This window comes from Hyalella azteca, unplaced genomic scaffold (assembly GCF_000764305.2).
Source record: "Hyalella azteca isolate HAZT.00-mixed unplaced genomic scaffold, Hazt_2.0.2 contig12810, whole genome shotgun sequence".
In the NCBI taxonomy this organism is placed as follows: domain Eukaryota; kingdom Metazoa; phylum Arthropoda; class Malacostraca; order Amphipoda; family Hyalellidae; genus Hyalella; species Hyalella azteca.
The window spans coordinates 1-18,532 of NW_025942756.1; the positions used below are offsets into that span (position 1 = coordinate 1).

General features: G+C 38.8%; 1 protein-coding gene across 2 annotated transcripts; it reads right to left on the reverse strand.

Annotated features, from left to right (window-relative positions):
• Positions 1 to 7,427: 7,427 nt before the first annotated feature.
• LOC108682315 (UDP-glycosyltransferase UGT5) lies at positions 7,428 to 18,109 on the reverse strand. Of its 2 annotated transcripts, XM_018171454.2 has the most exons (9): positions 18,085 to 18,109; positions 17,447 to 17,499; positions 15,271 to 15,453; positions 14,400 to 14,654; positions 13,441 to 13,668; positions 12,835 to 12,999; positions 12,231 to 12,450; positions 11,688 to 11,907; positions 7,428 to 7,908 (listed from the first exon to the last, which is right to left on the reverse strand). In XM_018171454.2, the coding sequence occupies exons 2-9, from the start codon at positions 17,450 to 17,452 to the stop codon at positions 7,626 to 7,628; spliced, it is 1,560 nt and encodes a 519-aa protein (XP_018026943.1). In that variant the 5' UTR covers positions 17,453 to 17,499; positions 18,085 to 18,109; the 3' UTR covers positions 7,428 to 7,625. The 2 variants fall into 2 exon arrangements, with proteins under 2 accessions (XP_018026943.1, XP_018026944.1); XM_018171455.2 differs by lacking the exons at positions 17,447 to 17,499; positions 18,085 to 18,109 and adding an exon at positions 17,598 to 18,058.
• Positions 18,110 to 18,532: the final 423 nt, after the last annotated feature.

An 18,532-nucleotide genomic window follows, 5' to 3' on the forward strand; every position in this document is an offset into this window, starting at 1 on the left:
ATCTATCAATCGATCCCTCACAACAGATTCCATTACCTTGCAAACGACACTTGTCAAAATGACAGGGCGATAGTTGCCCGGGCAGCTTTTGTCACCTTTTTGAACAATGGTGTCACTTGAGCTGCTTTCCAGTCAGCCGGCAACATTCATTCGTTCAAAGTTTTTCGAAAAAAGTGACGTCAGAGGGCCGGCTAGGACAGTTGCTAACTCTTTGAGTAATCTGGGGTGAAAGCCGTCTGGTCCACATGACTTGTTTTAATTTACAGCGATAAGGCGCTTGAGAACCTCTTCTTCTTGTATTTCAAAGCTTGTTAATTTAGAGCCGACTGGGCGCTCATCAATAGCTGGAATACTGTTCAAGTCCTCTTCAGTGAATACGCTACTGAAAAAATGATTAAGTGCGTTGGCTTTGCCCTCATCAGAGGATATCTTTCGCTGATCTACTTTCAAATCAGAAATACCGTCCTTCATCTTGCACTTCGAGCTAGCGTATAAAAAGAAGGCTTTCGGGTTCTTTTTTGCATTTTTAGCAATACTTTTTTCGAGGGTTTTTACAGCGGTGCGACAGCTTTCTTTCGCTTGATTTCGAGCTCTTGCGTATAGGTTATAGTCAGCATCGCTACGAGTCTGTAAATAATGCTAGTATGCTTCCTTCTTTGTTTTCAGCTTAGCTAATACTGTACTGTTCATCCACCGAGTTTTTTTGGCTCCACCAAGCTTATGGTTTCTTTGTGGCATTAACTCTTGCGTTTGTCTGAAAACATGACTCGTATCAAGATCATATAACAAACTCGCGCGGATCATAGCCTTTACGTCCTAATGATCTAGCTGACGTCATGCAATTTTTTCATGGCGCCTAAATGAAATAAAATACTTAAAAAACTTTTTTAAAAAACACGTTTTTCTTGTGGACTAAAAAGTAGAAAATAAATTATGGCTCGCCCCAAAAAACGCTGGTCGGGCAGATTTATGATTAAAGAGAAAAGCACACAACACACGAATTTTGGAAATTTGATGGTAAACGTACAGCCCGACCCACGTTTTTTGGGGGACAGCCATAATTTATTTTCTACTTTTTAGTCCACAGGAAAAACGTGGTTTTTTTAAAAAGTTTTTTTAAGTATTTTATTTTCTCCTTTTTAGTCCGTTAGTATTTCAGTTGGCCACGCAAATGCACGAAAGAAAATTCTTTTCGAAGTTTTGTAGAAAATTGTATTCGAGGGGATACATTGTTGTTCCCGTATTTATCTTTACATTACATCCCGTATTTATTACATTTCATTGAATAAATACGCCTGGAAACGTGCAACAAATTATTGATTATTGTATTGTCATCGGGAGCTGAGCTTCCNATATTGATTTACATTCTTCGCTCTCAAAAATATCATGGTTGTTTTTGCCCTCAGGCATCGAACTTCGTGAGCAACATCACATGCGAACACATCGAGGTGCAGTTGTCTCATACTCGGGAGTTTGAGTTTTTCCCTTGTTTTCATATGCACAACGCAGTTCGAAGGAGAAAGAAGAGAAATTATAGTCTTCTTCCAAAGTCTGAGAAGATTTTGCAGACTTTTGAAAAGAAGCGAGTGTTCCACGAAATTATGGTGAATTACCTCTTCACCCCGGTAAGAAAACACTGAATAAATAATTAGGATAAATTAATAACGAAAAACCACATATGAATTATGAGCGCGTTCTTCAATATTCAAATAGTTTTTTATTCTAGCAGAAAATACTGAGAAAGTTTTTTGTAAAGTAATTCAATTCCTATATTTGTTTAGATTTACTAGATAACTATTTTAGCTCTTTGAAACGGATAGATTGTGAGACCTTTCTTATAGACTCCATATGAACAGCTCGGGATAGCCGAATGGTTAAATACATTAAGCAGCGAGTTGGGGGGTAGAAATCACTACTAGTTGTAAAAATTCTAGTGGAAATCAGAAAGGTGGTCGACTGTGGTGAATAAGCAACAACTGAACATAGGAAGCTAATACCAGGAAGCTAATACCATGAATGCAGGCACCTGATTACAAAGAAATGCATTTTGTCCAGCAAATTAAAATATGCTGACTTTGGAACATTAATAACACTGTAAACATTGCAGATTTGTATCAGTCCCACGAGTATGGGCTGATAAAATTTCTATTGTTCTTGAAATGTCGCGAGGAAATTTCCTGTAGTTGATCGTTGTCTAAATTCGAAGAGTTACAAACTACTAGCAAGAGCGACGTCACATTCAATACCTGTTTTCAGTGGCAGATTTGAGACTATGGATCTGCGTAGCACTTTTCCTCGACACATCCACTGGGTGGAAAGGGTGATGGACCACATCCACTGGGAGGCCGCTATCAAGGGTGATGGACCACATCCACTGGGAGGCCGCTATCAAAGGTGATGGACCACATCCACTGGGAGGCCGCTATATCAAGGGTGATGGACCACATCCTCTGGAAGGCTCCTATCAAGGGTGATGCATGGACAACATCCACCGGGAAATCGCTATCAAGGGTGAAAGACAACAATTTTTGCGAGAAGTGTAGTCCTAGAGTTAACCACGGAAGTGGAAAGGCCTTGCATTGTATATTAGCGCTACATGTTATTTTTTCCTCGTTTCGCCATCAGCCATTCATACCATCTATAATTAGTATGTATTTTGTCTGTTGTGTCACAGGTTGTAAATTAACTACAACCTATGACTTTGATCTCATTATATTAAGCTCTACCTCAGGATCGGGTTCTTCGTTGACTAAGGTAGTGAGGGATAAGTAAGACACATCAGTCCAGATAACGTATCTTGTATACGGGGTGGTAATACAGAGTTGCGATGCAGAGGAATAAGCTACGGCACTGACCGTCAGGTCGGAGAACTCAAGCTACACGCTACATCGCGGAGTGCTTATCAGCTACTGGGGGGCTCTGCTTAAGGTTTGCTAGAACTTTTATTAGCTTTACTTCCGCCCACTACTGAGGTCTTGATCGCGTGATCTATCACGTGTCTATCAGATGTTGACTCGTCCTCAATCTCTATCAGGTCAAGTGAGTTGACACCGGACAGTTGACATAATCTCCGAGTCAGTTTCTGTCACATACACGTTTATTACCTGTTTGTGCGTGGCTTGTTGGTTTCATTATTTTCCATTACCTTTCCAACTTAATGCACTTAACTGGTCATATTATCTACTTTTTTATTGTGTTAACTCATAAAAAACAGATTTTAAGTTTAAATATTCTATAATCTAACTCAAGTCACATTGCTTTAGGTCAATGGGATTCCTAATAAGATTCAATAAATAGATGAAATCCAATCCATGATCCCTACTTTCAATTCCCTTTGATAAATGTTGTCCTGCATTGTATATTCTGACAGATTTTTGCACTAGCATGATTTTAATACGAGGATATTTTGTTAATAATTTAGATTCTCGTGTAAAACTAGATATAATTCCACCACGCTTAACACACTATATAATTTTTTCTCAAATAACTAACTCTGATTTAAGTGGCGTGAGCCTTCGTTAATTTTGTTCAACCCAACTACTGCAGCTACCGTCCAATATGTTCTTGTTGTTGATAAACATAGAGAAGTAGATGCCTAAGGTATAGTATTGCTCACCTAGTCCACATTTCTCCGAACTCACCGTCGAGCTCGCCAGCGGAGTTTAACGCATATCGCAACTTTTGCGTAACCGAACAGCTCACAACTCCCTTAATACTAAACCGATTTGTATAAAATTCAGAGCATAAGTAATTATTAGCAATGCGGTGCGGGAGGAGATTTAAAAAATTTCAAGTCATTCCATTTAATCTCCTATCAGACTGTCAACATGGCTTTATTGCCTGTAGATCCTGCACCACTAACCTCTTGCCTACTCTGAATGAATGGACCCGCCTGCTGGACGAAAGAGAACCAGTAGATGCACTGTACCTCGATTTTGCCAAGACGTTTGACAGTGTTCCACACGAGCGGCTGTTGCATATATAGAAGTTTTTGGGAATTGAGAGTAATGTACTCAATTGGATCAGAGATTTTCTAGTAGGGAGACGACAACGCAGTTCAGTGCACAGCGGTGTGCCACAGGGAAGCGTTCTCGGGCCTGTTTTATTCGTTGCGATTATATAAACGATCTGCCAGAAGATGTGACTAGCGTGTGCTCGATGTATGCTGGCAATACAAAAGTGTATAAGACAGTGAAGAATACGTCGCAAAAAGTACAGTTGCAAGGTGATGTTGACAGGTTGGTTCTTTGTGCTGATAAGTGGCAGCTGCGGTTCAACGCTGACAAATGTAAGTAATCCAACTTGGCAAGAAAAACGAACAGCAAGATTACAGTATGAGAAGACACGGGTGCAACGACAGAGTGATGATGTCGAAGTCAACAATGGAAAAAGATTTTGTAGTTAATGTCGATTATGAGTTGAAATTTTCTAAGCATATTGAAGCTCAAGTTAATAAAGTCAATAAACGACTGATCTGTCTGATCAGACGCTTCTACGAGTACCTACTTACGAGTACGAGTAACCAGACGCTCTTATTACTGATCAGACGCTCTTACGAGTACATAGAGGCTGTACCGATGAAACAGTTATTTGTCTCAGTCGTGCGTCCGATAGAGTTTGGAAATGTCTTGTGGTCACCAAAACTAGAAAAGGACAAAAATTTAGTTGAGATTGTTCAAAGACGTGCAACAAGTATAATTCCGGGATTAAAAGGCAAGTCTTATGAAGAAAGATAAAAGATTATGTGAAGAAAGATAAAAGATTATGAAGCTTCCAAGCCTCTGTTACCAATGTCTGCGTGGTGACCTCATTGAAGTGTACAAGTATACCCAATGTTTATACAAAGTCCATGAATTAAAGACTACTAGCATTTGAAACAAGAACCAACACCAGGGGCCACGGCTATAAACTAAAAAAACTGCGTTGTAACACATCCACGCGACAACAATTCTTCTCGCTCCCTGATTGCATCGTTGACGCTCAGAGTATGAACGCTTCAAGAACAGACTAGACGAAGCTATACAGGAGCATCTGTTCAGTCTTGAAATGCCTAACTCCTTAAACGGACCAGGCAATATCAATAAGTCCAGCAGCTATCTCAATCAATCGTCAGTTATGGAAAGATCGGGTTCCAAAGGCCGGATCCCTTGAAGAATCAAGTCACGAAACGTACAAGATCGGCAACAGGCCATGGTCCTATTTCTTCGATATCGACACTTGTATCTATTCTATTCTAACTTAGGCGCAATTCAACAGCTCATAACTTATTTATTAGTAACGGATCTGCGTAATATTTAGAACACGGCTAATTAATAGCAAGACACGGCGTTCGGCATTGTTGCAATTAATATATTCTGGTATACTTTTAATGTACATATATCTCACAACTCAAACACGTCCACAAGACTTCCGAAAGGCTTGGCGTTTACACATTGTTTGCATTTTAACCGTTATTGATGTTTGTCTATCTGTTCCTCGAAAGTTCTTTATCCAGTTGGTAGGCTACAACCTTGTGTGCCTTCACGCCATATATTATAGGTAATAATAATTCAATTGTCTCGTGATTTCGATTTTGGTTTATTCCATTTGTTTGAGCATAATATTTGTTTGAGGTAAAAATAGTAAAAAAAATCATGTAGTGCGTTATGCGTGGTGAAATTATACCCAGTTTCACGACGAGAATATGAACTATTAAAAAATATATCCTCGTAATTAAATCATGCTAGTGCAAAAATCTGTCAGAGTATACAATTCAGGACAACATTTAGCATAGGGAATTGAAAGTAGGGAACATGGATTTTATTAATTTATTGAATCTTATTACAAATCCCATTGACCTAAAGCAATGTGCATTGAGTTAGACTATAGATTTTTAAACTTTAAATCTGTTTTTATGAGTTAACACAATAACAAAGTGTTATTATACTCAATATGACTAGTTTGTTGCATTAGGTTGGAAAATGTAATGGAAAATAATGAAACCAACAAGCCACGCACAAACTGGTAATCAACGTCTATTTGAAGGAAACTGACTCGGAGGTTAATTAAGTCAACAGACAAAATAAATGCTAATTATCGATTGGTATGCACGCTACGAATAGGTAATGGTGAGACGAGAAAAAAATATCATGTAACTTTAAATACAATAACAGGCTCTTCTACTTCCGCGTTTAGCTTAAGGATTACAATTCTCACAAAAATTGTTGCCCATCACCCTTGAAAGCGGCCTCCCAGTGGATGTATCGAGGAAAAGTGCGACGCAGTTCCATGTATATAGTCTCAAATCTGCCACGCAAAATAAATATTGTATGTGACGTCGCTCTTGCTAATAGTTTGTAACTCTTCGAATTTAGACAACGATCAACTACAGGAAATTTCCTCGCGACATTTCAAGAAGAATAAAAATTTCATCAGCCCATACTCGTGCACCACAGGCCATTGGAATATTTCTTTACTGCCGACACTTCTATTTTATTCTAATACCTCTAAAAATATATAAACCTTATGCCCATTCATCTATTTTCTTTACTGTAATTGGTTTCGAATTTCTCAGTCTAAATGCCTGAATTAAATCAATTTTTGAAAGCTGGCATAAAATCTTGGTTAAATACCATCAAAACAAGCAATGTTTTGAGATGATGCATAATAGATTTATGAAGGGAAATTACGCACCTGAGTATATTCACTATGTAAAATAAGTTCATAGATTTAAACAACACCGTAATAATTGCTCGTCGACAAATGATGCGACCTCACATTAGGCGAGACCCGAAACAGATTCCTCAGAGGAAATGCTTCGATATTTTCTATCTCCATCGAGTGCAGAATTCCATTTTCAACAGTTGAGTCTACACTGATCATGAATGAGTGTACGACTCCGATGGGACCTAACCTGGACTTACTTTAGCACCGATAGAGCGGCTAGCTGCTCAAGCCGAACACGCAAAACAACGAGACGGACAACAGAGGCGGGTGCTCCCTGTTACAGGTAACTAGGACATGAACCATAAAATTTGCGGTAGAAACCCACAACTCACAACAAGCAAATGTTGAAAATTAATGATATTTTCACTCATACATCAACTTTTTCTCGAACGCTGCATGTTTAATTTTAATGCATAACATTTTTGTCAAGAATTTAGCAATTTAACACCACGCTCATTTCAGAATAGGTTTTATACAATAGAATTCATCTGTTTAACTAAGTGAACGAAGTCTGAGGCATTTTTAATAATATAATTATAATAATAGCGGATTCATCGTTTTTTAGGCCGTAGGCCTATCGCCGATTCTTAGCATTGCAGAACATTTACAGCTTGTTGCGGTCTCGAACTCTCAACTCACTGCTTCAAGTTTTACTTTGCCTAACCGCCTGGCCTCCTTGCCGATTCCGACCAGAAACTGGCGCACAGAGCTGGGATCGAACCCGCGCCTCTCTGCTCCAATCTTGGTACTCTGAACTGTAACCACTGGGCAACCCTGACTGGCACATCGTCGTTCCATCGTCCACTGGGACATCGTCGTTCCAATACTACAATAACTTTATTCAATGGCATATAGTCTCATAGTACATAATTACCGAAAGAGTATAAGCGTTACAATCAAGCTACATCACACAATTAAGTTTAAGTAACTTTTTCCTTTTCATTTTTATTTCTCAAACATTTGGCTTTCAACACTCGGATAGTTTTGATGAACACATTAAATGCACAGTAACATAGAACAAGTGCTAGCAGAATAAAATCAAGGCTGAGGACCTCTATCCAGGAGAGGTGTCGCGCTGGGGACTTGAGGTGCGGCGCTCCCTGGAAGCGAGCCGCATACTCGGTCCAAAACACTGCGCGGTCAAGCGCTGTTTCTTCCTGGTCCCGGAACACCCGGGATACGAAGGCCATCTTCTCCCCGAAGCTGCAACGAAATGATTAACCATAGAATCTGGAACATTTTACGATCGCATCGTGAACGCAACCAACCTCTTTGATTTGACAACGTTGATCATGATTGTACAAAGAAATTCAAATAGAGATTATTTGACATGCAGTATAATGACAAGATCTGTAATGACAAGACTGTATTGCCAAGACTGCCAACAACCTGCACTTAGCGCTGTATAAAGCGAAAAAATGGTGGAAAACAAAGAAGTGCTCTTCTATGTTTTCTGTCTTTAAGGCCGAAATGGAGGAAACCATCAAACAGGAGTTGAGGAAGAGAGCCGAAATGGAAGAGAATCACAAGAAAGAATTCAGCTTGTTGTGTAGCGAATTACACTCGTTACGAAACGAGCTGGTGGTAATGAAAGCTCATCTGCACAAAACAGAAAATGGCGATAACACAGAAGGTAAAGGCCGCAAAGATGTCATCTCTGATCTCGCCAACGAGAGCACTCGTGAACTGCTCGATAGAGAAGAAAACTTAATCTTGTTTGGTTTAACGTTCCCGAAAGCAATGCTCCGGATGCTTTCGGGATGTTTATTACTGATTGCTGTGCCAAGGCACTTAACGTCGTTGTGAATATAATGGCATGCAAGAGGCTGCCATCGAAAGACGCTACCGCCTGTAGACCGCTGCCGGTAACTGTGCAGGATACAGCCCAGGGGCCGGATTATCAAAACTTCGTAACTTTTTGTACTTACGACAAAAAAGTTCTAAGGTACGTAAATACACCCTAATTATGGCATTATCAAAACTTTCGTACGCAAGTCTTAGCTAAAAGCCTAAATTTTTTTCCCGCGCAAATTTTTCCCGCGCAAATGCTTTTATAATACCATCGCTAGTATTACGTTGTCATAGCAACGTCACTCGTAAGTCAATTTTGCGTACTTACGAAGTTTTGTTAATACGGCCTCAGGTCGGACATGTGCTTAAGGCTGCGAGAAAACTAAGTGAATTCCCAGAGTTTAAATCAGTCTTTGTTAAGTAGGATGCTACCCCTTTAGAGAGAGCAAATTTTCGCAAGAAATGGCAGGCGAGACTCAGGTCAACCACTCTCACGATGTCAAGTTAACACCGGCCGCACACGGTCAGTTAGCGGAGCTGGTAGACAAGTAAGAAGTCATGTCCATAGATTCAGGCCTGTAAATAATGTAAGAAGTAAACGCATGCATCAAAGTGAATGTGCACAAAAAGATTTAAAATGTTTTTACACAAATTCGGATTCTGCTTTGAACAAAAAAAAAGTGAGCTGTTAACTGTGATCGTAAACGAGTGCATAGACATTATTTGTATTACAGAAACACTCCCTAAAAATCACGGGGGGAAATTGTACCTGTTGAATTTCAGTTACCAGGATTTGATTGTTTTCATAACTTAAATGAAGAGCAGTGCAGTAGAGGTGTAGCTTTGTTGGTTAGAACCTCTTATGGGGCCCAGCAAATCAAGTTATCTGCAGAGCATCAATCACCTAGAGAATCAGTGTGGTGCGAACTTTCTCTCAAAGGCAAAGATAGCCTCATAGGCGTCGTGTATAGATCACCAAACAGTTCCTCTGATAACGATAAAGTACTAAACAGTCTTTTACCGAGCATGGCTTTCCGTAGGTCACACACGTTGATCGTTGGTGATTTTAATCATCCAGAGCTAGACTGGACAGATGGATCCTCTCCAAGGGATGAGAATCACCCAGCATCCTTGTTCATGGAGTCTGTGAGAGACTCCTTCCTAGTTCAGCACTTTAATAAGCCAACCCATTATAGAAGTAAACAGACTCCCAATATTCTAGACCTGGTGTTTACTAGTGATGAATCGATGTTAGATGAGCTTCGTCACGAAGCTCCATTGGGCAAAAGCCATCACCAATAATTGTTTTTCAGTCTAAAGTGCTGTACAGTGAAGAAGCCTCGAAAGCGTGAGCGTTTGAATTTTGCGAATGGCGACTATGATAAACTCCGTGAAGCAGTGAATGCAGTGAATATTTCGAACTGTATTAAGGCCATGAATGTGACTTAGTCATGGTCATTTCTCAAGGACACGGTTATGTCTGCAGTTGATGCGTGTGTACCTAAAATTAAGCTTGGTGGAGCCAAAAAAACTCAGTGGATGAACAGTACAGTTCTAGCTAAGCTGAATACAAAAAAGGAAGCCTACCAGCGTTATTTACAGACTCGTAGCGATGCTGACTATAACCTATACGAAAAAGCTCGAAATCAAGCTAAAGAAAGCTGTCGCACCGCAATAAAAACCCTCGAAAAAATATTGCTAAAAATGCAAAAAAGAACCCGAAAGCCTTTTTTGTAAGCTAGCTCGAAGTGCAAGATTAAGGACGGTATTTCTGATTTGAAAGTAGATCAACGAAAGATATCCTCTGATGAGGGCAAGGTTAACGTTCCTAATCAACTTTTCAGTAGCGTATTCACTGAAGAGGTCTTGACCAGTATTCCAGCTATTGAGGAGCACCCACTCCTAGTCGGCTCTAAATTAACAAGTTTTGAAATACAAGAAGAAGAGGTTCTCAAGCGCCTTATCGCTGTAAATCCAAACAAGTCATGTGGACCAGACGGCCTCCACCCCAGATTACTCAAAGAGTTAGCAACTGTCCTAGCTGGCCCTCTGACGTCATTTTTCCGAAATACTTTGAACGAAGTTATCTTGCCGGCTGAAAAGAAGCTCATTTGACACCATTATTCAAAAAATGTGATAAAAGCTGCCCACACAACTGTCGCCCTGTCTGTTTGACAAGTGTCGTTTGCAAGGTAATGGAATCTGTTGTGAGGGATCGATTGATAGACCATTTGACTGCTAATAATCTCCTATCAGACTGTCAACATGGCTTTATTGCCGGGAGATCCTGCACCACTAACCTCTTGTCTACTCTGAACGAATGGACCCGTCTGCTGGACGAATGGGAGCCAGTAGATGCAGTGTACCTCGATTTTGCTAAGGCATTTGACAGTGTCCCACATGAGCGGCTGTTGCGGAAATTGCAATCTTTGGGAATTGACAGCAATGTACTCAAATTGATCAGAGATTTTCTAGTAGGGAGACGCCAACGTGTCAGTATTAATGGGTCCGTATCAGACTGGGCTCCAGTGCTCAGCGGCGTGCCACAAGGAAGCGTTCTCGGGCCTATTCTATTAGTTGCGTTTATAAACGATCTGCCAGAAGCTGTGTCTAGCTTGTGCTCAATGTATGCTGACGACACAAAAATTAGTAATACAGTGAAGAATACGTCGCAAAAAGTACAGTTACAAGGTGATCTTGACAGGCTGGTTGACTGGGCTGATAAGTGGCAGCTGCTTTTTAACGCTGATAAATTTAATGTAATCCACCTTGGCAAGAATAAATGAACAGCAAGATTACAGTATTAGAAGACACGGTTGCAACGACAGAGTGATGATGAGGTATTGATGAGGTATTGATGAGGTATGATGAGGTATGAGGTAACTTGGATGAGGTATTGATTAACTGAGTGCGCGTATTTAGGTATTTATATTGCGCTAATTGATGTGTATATTAATAAAAGTGATGTTTGTTTATCATAGAAAGACCCGTTCAAACCCAAATTTTACATCGATCTTCTAATTGGCTAAATATAAGGAATATATAATATTCCTCATCATGAATAATATTGGGACACGATGAGTATCGTGGATACGCGCTCGAACGGCCTCTATATGTTTCCCGAGTCAAACATCAAACACATAAACCAACAAACAAATATCAATAAAATGACGAAATTTTTGATTATTTACCTTGGATTGGTCATGATTTCCATAACGGCGTCACGTAAGATCTCCTCAGTTAGGGTGAGCCAGGACAGCTGGATGGCTGCACCAGCCAGCACTAATTTCCCCGCCATGGCTCCGTGCTCGGGAGCCGCGGGGAGGGCGATCACAGGCACGCCGTGGTAAACAGTTTCGTAGACGCCTGCTAGACCGCAGTGGCTAATGAACAGCTTCACGTTTGGATGCGCTGTAATAAACAAAATTATGATTATATTTATACAATGTTTCATTTAATGCAGCGATCGGACATTACATTTCTTGAATGCTCTTGGAGAAAAATTATTATCCTACACGCAATTTATGCACTAGCATAAATCAATCAAAATGTGTACCCATATATAGAAATGAACAGTTGAATGCATTTTAACGACATAAATGTAAAATTGTAATACTTTTCGTGCTTAGATACTGTATATGAAAAAGCTTTAAGTATTCATAGGCCTACAAACATTTTATCATTTTAAACATACAATGAGCGGTCTTGAAAATGCTATGTTTGCTAGAACTCACCTAAAATATCCTGTTGACGAGCATTGCCTGTAAGGAGGACATTGCCGCTCCTACTACTTGCTTGTCCGTGCACATTCATTATGACTTTGTATGGAAGCTTCTTGGAGACTGAGAGTAGAATATCTTTTTTGTCTCGAGGAATTGAATCGTTGCGTATGTACGATACACCAAGACCGATGTATATAACCGACGTGTTTCCAGACATGAAGTCTAATATGTCCTGAAATGAAAAATTCTTGGTGAAGTTATCCAAATGCTGTGAGAAAGAAGTTTTGGTTTTTAATATTTCAAAAACTCTTAATACTGAAGCACTACAAATTGATATTATCTATTAACAAATGTCTTCGAGGACTTGGATAGTCTGAAGATCGGAAATTTTCCCGTTATAACATTGCAAGAAATGTTTTAACAGAATATATCCACTCCCGGTTTATATGGCTGGACTGCCAACACGCATGATTCATAAAGCCGTTATTCATATTCCTGCAGGTGCAAATGTACGTTATTCTATTGTTATCATTTTTCTTAATGTGTTATTGTTATGTAAGTTCATTCTATTAACGATACTCATGTACTTATAACTATAACGTAGTAAGTAAGAAACCTTGGGTAGAGGTTGTGGCGGCATCAGCACGAGTCCGGCGATGGGCACCTGATTAGGTAGCAGGGCCAGCGGACCATCCAACGCCAAGCTGGTCGTCAGGAGATGCAGGCTCGCATTCCGTTCGATTTCTTTCAGTGACGGAAGCGATGGGAAGCGTTCGCTCATCTGTAGAGCAAATGAGTTCAATTCTACGTTGCCAGTGACACTTTAGAGTAGAAACTATTATATATATGGATAATTTAATCTTGAGCCTAATTGACGTTACTGATAACAAATTAAATTCAAAGAAAGACTTTGGCTGACTTCCGTGTCTAGAAGCAAATGTCAAGCTAAAGTGTTCGATCGCTTACAGTTAGTAGTGAGTTTTGATATTTATCTTCATTTCTAATGATGTATGATTTCCTTTGTAAATACCGAGGTGGAAAAGAAACGCTATCTCCTCGCGACTATTAATTTTATCCCTGCAATATGTCTCTTTGAATAGTTAAAATATCCTCGATTATATCCTGGACAATTCCTTGATAATATTTTCTTACATAGAATGCCAAGAAAATCCTCATTCAAACACTTAGATTTGAATGGATTAGACGCGTACGAGTATCTCACCAGTTTTTCTGTTTGTGAAGGGATCGCCCAATAAACGTAGCACTGAGCGAAAGTCAGTACAATGTTCTTGAGCCGGTCGAAAGTTCCATAAGGTTGCTTGAATTCCATGAGAGCACTTGAAACGAAAGCTGGATTTGGGACGTTCCCCAAGCTTGCGCTCTGACATGGCAGGAGAGCTGAAGTCGAAAAAATTGCGAACGGCGTGCCGTGCGCGAAAGGGTAGAAGATCTGCAAGTGTAATGATGTTACATATAATAGAATGTAATTCAAATTTTTTGTATAATTATTTTCTTAGAATAGCAAATAAGCGAAGAATCTAAAAGCAGAGATAGCATGAGTACAAGTCACTTGAGCAAATCTTTCATGAAAAATTTTCAGAAACCAGCTTGATGACCACTTAAAAGTTTAAAGAATACTGTATATGTGAGAGCTAAAGAATGAAGACGAAAATTTCCTCGTGCTAGATTAAAACGCGGTGCCGAAAACATATTATCCAGTTAACGCCACAAGCGAAAAATTGCTAAGAACGAACAATTTATTAATAACCAATGAGGTGAATGCAGTTGAAATAAAAAAAAACGAATATTGGAATATACGTTTGCTATGGATTCTTTTGGATAAACTATTTCATTTTGCGTTGAGGTTAGCTTAGTTAAAAAAATCTCGAATAAAAACTGGTAATAATTCAAGCTTACTTTTGTATTGAAATAGAAAAATTGGAATCAAAAATAATTAATAGTCTATATTAATTTTCAAGAAAACCTTGCAAATCACATTGAATTTAGAAATAAAATTCAAATGTTTTCTGATGTCAAAGGAGAGCTGAGCACGTGAAGTTTTCATGAGCTTTCTGTTTCAAAATTAATGACGTTTAAAAATTGGAAGCAAAGTGACTTTCGAGAAGGCTAATGATTTATAGATCCTTTAATTGTTGCTAAATGCTCATTAGAGAATCTTACCGACAAGCCCAAGTGATCAATCACGATCAAGTCGTATTCTCCCCGACGCTCGAAGATTTTCATGGTAATGTCTGAATTGAACATTTTCTCTGCATCGTTTGCTGCCGCATCAGTGATAGTTTTCAGAAGCGAAAGGGGATTTCGTACGATGTCAAACGTGTCGACATCTTCAGGCGCGGAAAGTCTAACGCCATGATTAATGCACGTCACGTTAGGGATTTTGAAATGGTAGGAAGAGTCGCAGAACATGTGCACCTGAGGGAAGATTTGCGACAAATTCAAATTCCTGAAGTCCTCGGCGATTTATGTAAGCCATACTGTTCTGTAAGATCAGAACGGTATGGCGTCATTATACCTGCTGCGACGAAAATTATATTTTAAACTATTTATGTAATTATTCGATGTCTATAAGACAGATAAGATTTCAAAACATTTATCAATTTAGTTACTGACATTCAAACGCAAAACAATCTCTTGACTTGTTATTTATACCAACATATGAACGGCCAAAATATAATTTCAAAATTGCTTAGGTGTTCATCAAATTGAAGATTTTTAACGTATAAATCATATAGCACACTATTTCAATTTTCTATCGTAACATTAATTCGTTTTTTGGAAAGTTTTGTTTGTTGAACAGCAGGAATAAATACTATTTGAATTTTTAACTCGAATGTATGAACTGTACCTATGAAGGACATGGTCCTTGATAAATGACTCGATATGAACAGGAATTAGAACTAAAATGTTGCAGCTAATCGGATGATTGACATTTCATATCGCTGATTATTTTCTACTATTACTATTCAGTTACTGAATCGTAATTGTAATTGAGACAACTGTTGAACAATAACTGCCCACCATCATTTACCTCGTGTCCTCTTCTAGCCAAGTCAACCATCAGGGGCGCTGCGACCCATACGTGACTCTTCAAAGCGGTTGGTAACAAGAACAATATTTTAAATCTCTCAGTAGGAAGTGGGACGGAACTCGTGAAATATTCTGCTGTCCAGGCTGCAGTAGCCGTGCTCAAAACTGACAACAGCATCAATACCTGTAGACAAACAAAGTTAGAAACACTGTCAATATTTGATCAAGTCATAATTCCCGAGATTGATACGATACGATAAATACGTTAATTTTTTCAGCGCATTTAGGCGTAAGTGAGCAGACTTTTTTGGAGGATGATTTTAACAAGGCCATAACAACATTTAAAACTAAACCCAGGTCCATGCAGGGCGGAATGTATTATTTTAACGCCCAAACTCTCCCCCCCTCTTGTCTTATTTTGCGTCCAAAAAAGTAATTTAAGAATCCAACTTGTAGGTTATCATGTTGTCCTGATTTCAATGGGCGCTTTTAACCGGAATCACATTTGCTTAGCTTCTTATGCCTCACATGTATTGGAAGTAATTTGACTTCAGGCGCACGATTCTCGGTCGCACTCGTCACTATATAGCGGACAAAACCTTTAGACGTATTTTTCGCCACCTCCAAATGCCCGCTTATGACGACGCATAAATGCCCGGCTACTGCGGATAATTCCCCATTCATCACCTCATGCTACTTTTATTACTATTTTTTTTAATAATTTATTTCTGGTCAATAATTTCTGTACTCGATGGTTCATTCAATGAAGCATTTGCTCCCTGTTTTAAAAGAATAGTGTTAACAGATTGCAGTCATTTTAACAACAGGCTGCATGATCATCATAAACTGTAAATTAATAAACTTATTGTCGAAAAGGTATTCACTGAAATATCTTAGTTAAAAACTGAAAAAAAATGATGGCAACGAAAGGGAGATATCGAGGGAAGTGGTCTGCAAAATCGAAGCAGTGCGTCGTCTTGACACGAGCATGAAAAAAATTATTTTAAATTAACTATTCTTGTTCTATTCACCCTGCAGAGATATTACTCACAGCAACTTTATTTTCTTCTATACACTTTTATTTTGTCGAAATGGGTTAACTGTCAAATGTGCTATTTGTTTAAGCATTGATTTGCTTTATTCCAGTGAAGCTATTGAAACTTCCATTGTATATGAGGGAACTGTCGAGTATAAAAAGTTCCAAATTAAATTTTATACCAAATTTGAAGCCTTTACCAATCGATTGAGAAATGGGAAAACTAAGATTTAATTTTTGATCGAGGGCTGCGCCTTAAACTCAGACTCAGAAAAATGCAGTATTTCCCTCAATTTAAGCAATTCCCTACGAACGAATAGCGAGAAAAGCTCCAGGAAAACTGTGCCGGACATCCCAGGGCCTCCGGGAGAAGGCCGAGTTTCAGACTGTATTACAGAGCAGGCTTGGAACTACTGCACACCTTGTCATCGCGTTGTGTATGCAGTGAACTTAACTCTTCAAATGACTGCGTTTGGTAAACGAAGATATCCATGGATAATTTTAAATTGAAACATTGCCTGATTGTGCAATCACAATCTGTTAAATGTTTAGCAAGAGGTCCATTAATTGAAGGGGCAGCAATTTTTTGGAAGAACGTCGGGAGCAATAGAAGCATGTGTAAGCTACTTTATTATGTCAGTATATTACTTTATAATATCAGTATCGTCCATGACATCGCGGTATCGCGGTAACGTCAGTCTCTATAACCATAACATTTTGTTGTCGCTGAACTTGTACGAGATCTATCATCAAATTTAATAAATTTTCGATGCTGAAAATGCATGTTTTTTATCTTGGTATTGGGTCTATCATTGGCCCATCAATTTTACCGCTCGTGCATGAATTACCATCAGAACCATAACTGTAAAATAAATATGAATTCCTACACAAAGTTAAAACCTTAAATTTGAACATCATATGTGACACGTCTTGATAAACACTCTGTTTTTCATCAATACTGCTACTAATTATAGCAATCAAACTATTATTCGAAATAAAACTTTAGTATTAAGAACGAATTATTAAAAGAGAAATACTTTTGAAACTTTTTTTGGGTATTCATTTCTAAAAGTATAAAATTGCTCGTAAAAGAAAATTAACTCATAACAACATAAATGGCAGTGCTTCGTAAATAACAAACCTTCATTTTTATTAGGAGCTGACACTGCGCAGGAATGAGAGTTGTGAATCAACCTATGAGGAAAAAGAAGACGAGCTTTATTAATAAATTACCCGAGTATGATTGTAGCAGCAGGGCAAAGAAGTAATTTTAATGTAATGGAACCAAAGACCTGAAAAGTAAGTCGTTTCTGTTGTAGTGAAGCCAGCAACTTGGCGATGAGATGACGCTATCAACTCGACGCGTTGGACAGAAAAAAGTGTATCTCTCTGTTACAAATTCAACGGGTCTTTAGCGAACAGTGCAGATTTTCAAGGCCAACTGCTCACAAAACACATTTGCAAGGCTGTCAGGTTGAATTTATTTCGATTACGTGTAGTTTCATTCAGTAAAAATACACCGCAAATGTTCAAAATTTCGGTTCGAATAAATAACAGCTAATTTAAGAAATGTCAGCATCGAGCTAAAATAAAAGTCTAATTAATCTCGATTGGAATTAATTTCGATTACTGATTAACAAAGTTAATTAAATGTCAATGTAGATAAGAAATTGCACGACGTGGAGATGAAAGCCTTAAAGTGAGCCTTCAAGTTCATCAGTTCTTATGTAAATAGTCCACAAACATTTAATAACTGCCCGCTCGCACCAGCCATCTCACCTTGGTCACCGATGGCGCGTGTGTGCTGCAGGCGTCGGCCGGTATTTGGGTACAGAGGTAGCATGAAAAAGTTACCCGGAATGTCCAGGCCAAGGCAGCCTGGGTTTTCCGTGTCCACTATTTCTCCGCCACGGCTTGGATGCCTCATTGCATGATCATTGTGGCATGTCGGCAGAATAGTTTTTATATGTTTTTTATGTGTGTGTTTTTATCTTGAATGTATGATGGAAATTTTCATCGTTCATCAGTGAAATGAGGAATCAGTGCTTAATGATATATTTATTGTATCTCTTCATGTTAATGCAAAATTCGTATCTACAGTTGCCTATGCACACACGCATTATCTTTTCCTGTGCTTACCTCTGTACATGAATGTTCACTGGATCTTCTAAGAATTTTGTAAGAGTTTCTATTTTAAATTGCTTGTAGCTAGACTTCTTTTATAAAA

Bases quoted from the DNA above. Each gene is read 5' to 3' on its own strand.
- LOC108682315 (XM_018171454.2), bottom strand. The intron at 13,000-13,440 runs GTGAGATACTCG...TTTGCTCTACAG, and splicing joins CTTCACAAACAGAAAAACTG to ATGAGCGAACGCTTCCCATC. The intron at 12,451-12,834 runs GTTTCTTACTTA...TTTTCATTTCAG, and splicing joins CGCCACAACCTCTACCCAAG to GACATATTAGACTTCATGTC.